Here is a 3,530-nt window from a genome sequence, read left to right as displayed (position 1 = left end):
CATTCGATTGAACGTCGCCGGGGCGTTGGACAGACCCTGTGGCATGACCAGCCACTCCCATAACATGCCACGCGGCGTAGAAACCGCCGTTTTTGGGACGTCGCATAGACGCATCAAGATCTGGTAAAAGCCATCGCGAAGGTCGATGGTGGAGAAAATGGTGGATCGACCCATGCCGTCGATAATAACGTTCAATTTGTTAAAGGCGTGTACAATACGCCATTTCCCACCGGGCTTCTTCACACAGAAGGTCGGGCTGCTGTGAGGGGAAATGCTCTCGCGGACGTGACCCGCCGCCTTGCGGGCCGCGAAGAATGCGTCGATGGCATCGACTTGGTCGCGAGGAAGCGGCCATTGCCGCGTTACACAATACTTTGCGCCGGGCACGAGGTCAATCTCGTGTTGAACGCCCTTGTCGACTGGGAGGCGACACGGTACCTCGTCGGGGAAGAGATCCTCAAATTCTTGGAGGAGGTCGAAATAGGGCTTGGATCGCAGGGAGTCCCACGTCTGGGACTTCAAAGGAGCCGCGAGGACCGAGTCATCTGCAGTCGAGGTCGAAAAGAGATCCATCTCTTCTTCGACTGTGATCATCGCCAAGGCGGCGATATCGTGGGCGAGGAGAGATTCCACGAGCGACTGGCTCATCTCTGTCAGTGCCAGGATCTCGGAAGACGTCCGAGGGAGTTCGTGCAAGTTACACGTTTCTTCGATAAACGTGGCTGCCAAGGTCGAGGCAGCTATCGGGGGCAGTAACGGAGCCTCACCGATAACAACAGAGGGCGACTCTGTTGGGGGCACGAAAGGGGTAATTTGCAAAACCGTGGTTGGGTCCGTTGGGACCGCGGGCGCTGGGGCCAATGAGCGCGCTGCAGGGCTAGGAGAGGCGAGGTCATTACTCATCGCCTCTAGCGGAGGGCCAAGCGGATTGGTGGTGGACGGGGGAAGGCGATCGGCAGCCCGCCGACGAATCCAGGGTAGGCTCGCGTTGAGCCAAGTAACCTTGTGCACGGATTTGGCCTTCCGGTCACTCCATAGCTGGTGGGACTCCAGCCAGGACATCCCGATGATGAGATCCCATCTCTCATCGAGGTCGATAACATAGAACGTTTCGACCGAGTCGAAACCGTCGACGATTATGCGTGGTTGAGACGCAGTGTGGCCGTCGGCCATCTTGACGCGAACCCTGTCGGAGAGATCCGAAGTGGGTAAGCGGTTGAAGCGAGAGAGAGTGGAGCGGCTGGCGTAGTTGTTCGACGCCCCACAATCGATTAAAGCAGAGAGCCTGGCTGGGAAGCCAGGCACGACAAGTTCCAAACAAATCATTTTGTTGGGTTGGAGCCCAACACGACACAGAAGAAGGTCTGTGTCCGAGGCTAGGTCCTTAGAGTGTGTCAGCACGCCACACACCTCCAAAGGACCTAGGGTGTCCCCAGTAGGTCGCCTCGCGCCTACTGGGAGCGGGGCGGAATGGTGGACGTGAGCCACCATGGCGTTCATGATTGAAACGGTTAGGTGGGACGCTCAGAGGGCGACGCGAAGGGGTATCGGACGCAGTACGGGAGGAACCGTGTGAGGGCGGGGCGGCTGACGACGCGGGAGAAGTGTCCCGGGCGACCGCAATTGAAACACGCGCGGTCGTCCGATGCCTGGGCGAGCATGGAGACATCCATGTCTCAGGACGCCGCGCGTGCGTGTGCGAAGGAGGAGGAGAATGATTCCGAAAGCGCGATTCGGACGGCTTCTTCAAAGGTGTTCGGGTAGGCGCGAAACAGCTGTGTGCGCGCCGGGCCTTGGTTGAGACCGTCCATGAACACGGTCACCCGTAGGGGCCCCGGGAGTGACTCTTCATCGTTAATGTTCGCAGCCAAGAAGCGAAGATCATGGATGAACTCTTGAAGGTAGCTTTTCCCTTGCTTGCAAGCCAGATATTGCGAGCGATAACGAAAGTCGCTGTTGGGTGGCAGGAACATTGCATTGAGTTCGGTCTCAAAGACCGCGAAAGATGGGAAGCAGTGGCGGTCCGTCAAACCGTTTGGAGAACGCCCAATCTTCCGCACGACCCTTCAAATGCGACATCGCGAAAGCTACGCGGGTGGCGTCGTCGGAGATACGCTGAGCGTCAGCAGCAGTGCTGGCTTGTAAAAACCAACGGAGGATTTTGTCCGACTCCACTCCGCCGAATATGGCAACATCCAGCTTGATCGACTTCAGGCGAGAAGTCGATGGTGTTTCCGACTCCGAAGCGCGCGTGAAGCGCGCGTGAAGCGCGCGATCTCATCGTGAGCGATTCGCAAAGAATCTTGGAGGGTGCAACCATGGGACGACATGGTGGAGGCTTGGTCTTCTAGGGTCGCGATTTTCTCGCGAGCGACGCGAAGAGAATCTTCAAGGTTTCGCCCGTGCGAAGACATTTGGGCGACTTGTTCCTCCAATGCCTTCTGGGCGGCCGTAGCTTCGGCAACCGACAGATCAATCGTGCTACCGATGCCTTGTATCGTTGTCGCCAAAACCGCGACGCAAGAGGGCGAGGACCGCTTGGTGGGCTGTGGTGTTGGTGGAGGACATAATGTTGGTCGACTAGACGAACGTGGAGTGCTACCAGGTGAGAGAGCGCGCAGAAGAAGACGCAGGAGATGGTAGAATCGAGAATGAATTGGTGGCGTTAAGACTACTACGCTATCACCAAGCTACGCGCAACCAATCATTGATGTATCGTCGGGGGAACACCTTGGTTGCGCAAGAGGACTTGTTGGTGTGCAAAGCGACACCTTGGACTGAAGAGGTGTCGACTAGTCATCCGGTTAGTAACCGGATGACGGGCACGGTTACATGTATAATCTTCGGTTTTTACTTCGCTCAACGCTTCATACCTCGTCCTTCGACCGATCTTCTTCGAAGTTCGGTCCTCGTCGTCGCGACCATTGATGTGCCGATTTTTATGCTTGAGTTATGTATTGAAATTGAAGGTTTCAACCTATTTCAATAACATACGATTACCATTTTATAAAGGTTTATACAATTCAAACAGGTATTAATATCATGTATAGAAGTACTTTTAAACACCAATGTTAGGGTTCGTAGCGTGAATTTATACAGGTATCATTTGTCTAGAGGTTGCATTTTGTCCAATGAAAATCGATTTAGGGTTTGATTGGATGAATAAGTCGGCACATCAATGGTCAAAGAGAGGAGACACAGGGTTGGCAGAATGCACAACTAGAACTCATTGGACGACTTCCAGCTGTTTACAGGGAACGACGCTGAGTAACGGCGTGATGAGGACTTGTGATTGGACAGAGAGGCGGTTCGAATTGGCCAATTGAGGATCACAAAACCAAAATATAAAAAAAGTATCGAATGAAAAAATGAGCTGTGAATATAAGATTACAAAGGATATAAATATAAAGCGTAATTAGTACTAGGAAGACATCGATGCCATGGTTTTCAAGTTCTCATTCTTGCAGGAAACTAATTATCACAAGGGATCAAGGTCATAAAAATGCCTATTACACATAATGCGCGACACA

At 53.6% G+C, this 3,530-nt stretch overlaps 1 protein-coding gene across 1 annotated transcript; it reads right to left on the bottom strand.

Annotated features, from left to right (window-relative positions):
- Positions 1–1,511: 1,511 nt before the first annotated feature.
- Positions 1,512–2,568, bottom strand: H257_16010 (hypothetical protein; the record flags this gene model as incomplete). The annotated part of the gene is made up of 5 exons (XM_009844328.1): positions 1,512–1,649; positions 1,740–1,912; positions 1,998–2,276; positions 2,318–2,455; positions 2,514–2,568. 5 exons carry the CDS (start codon positions 2,566–2,568, stop codon positions 1,512–1,514), a joined length of 783 nt encoding a protein of 260 aa, XP_009842630.1.
- Positions 2,569–3,530: the final 962 nt, after the last annotated feature.

This window comes from Aphanomyces astaci (assembly GCF_000520075.1).
Source record: "Aphanomyces astaci strain APO3 unplaced genomic scaffold supercont1.78, whole genome shotgun sequence".
Taxonomy (NCBI): Eukaryota; Oomycota; class Saprolegniomycetes; order Saprolegniales; family Verrucalvaceae; genus Aphanomyces; species Aphanomyces astaci.
This window is presented reverse-complemented; position numbering and strand designations above follow the sequence as displayed.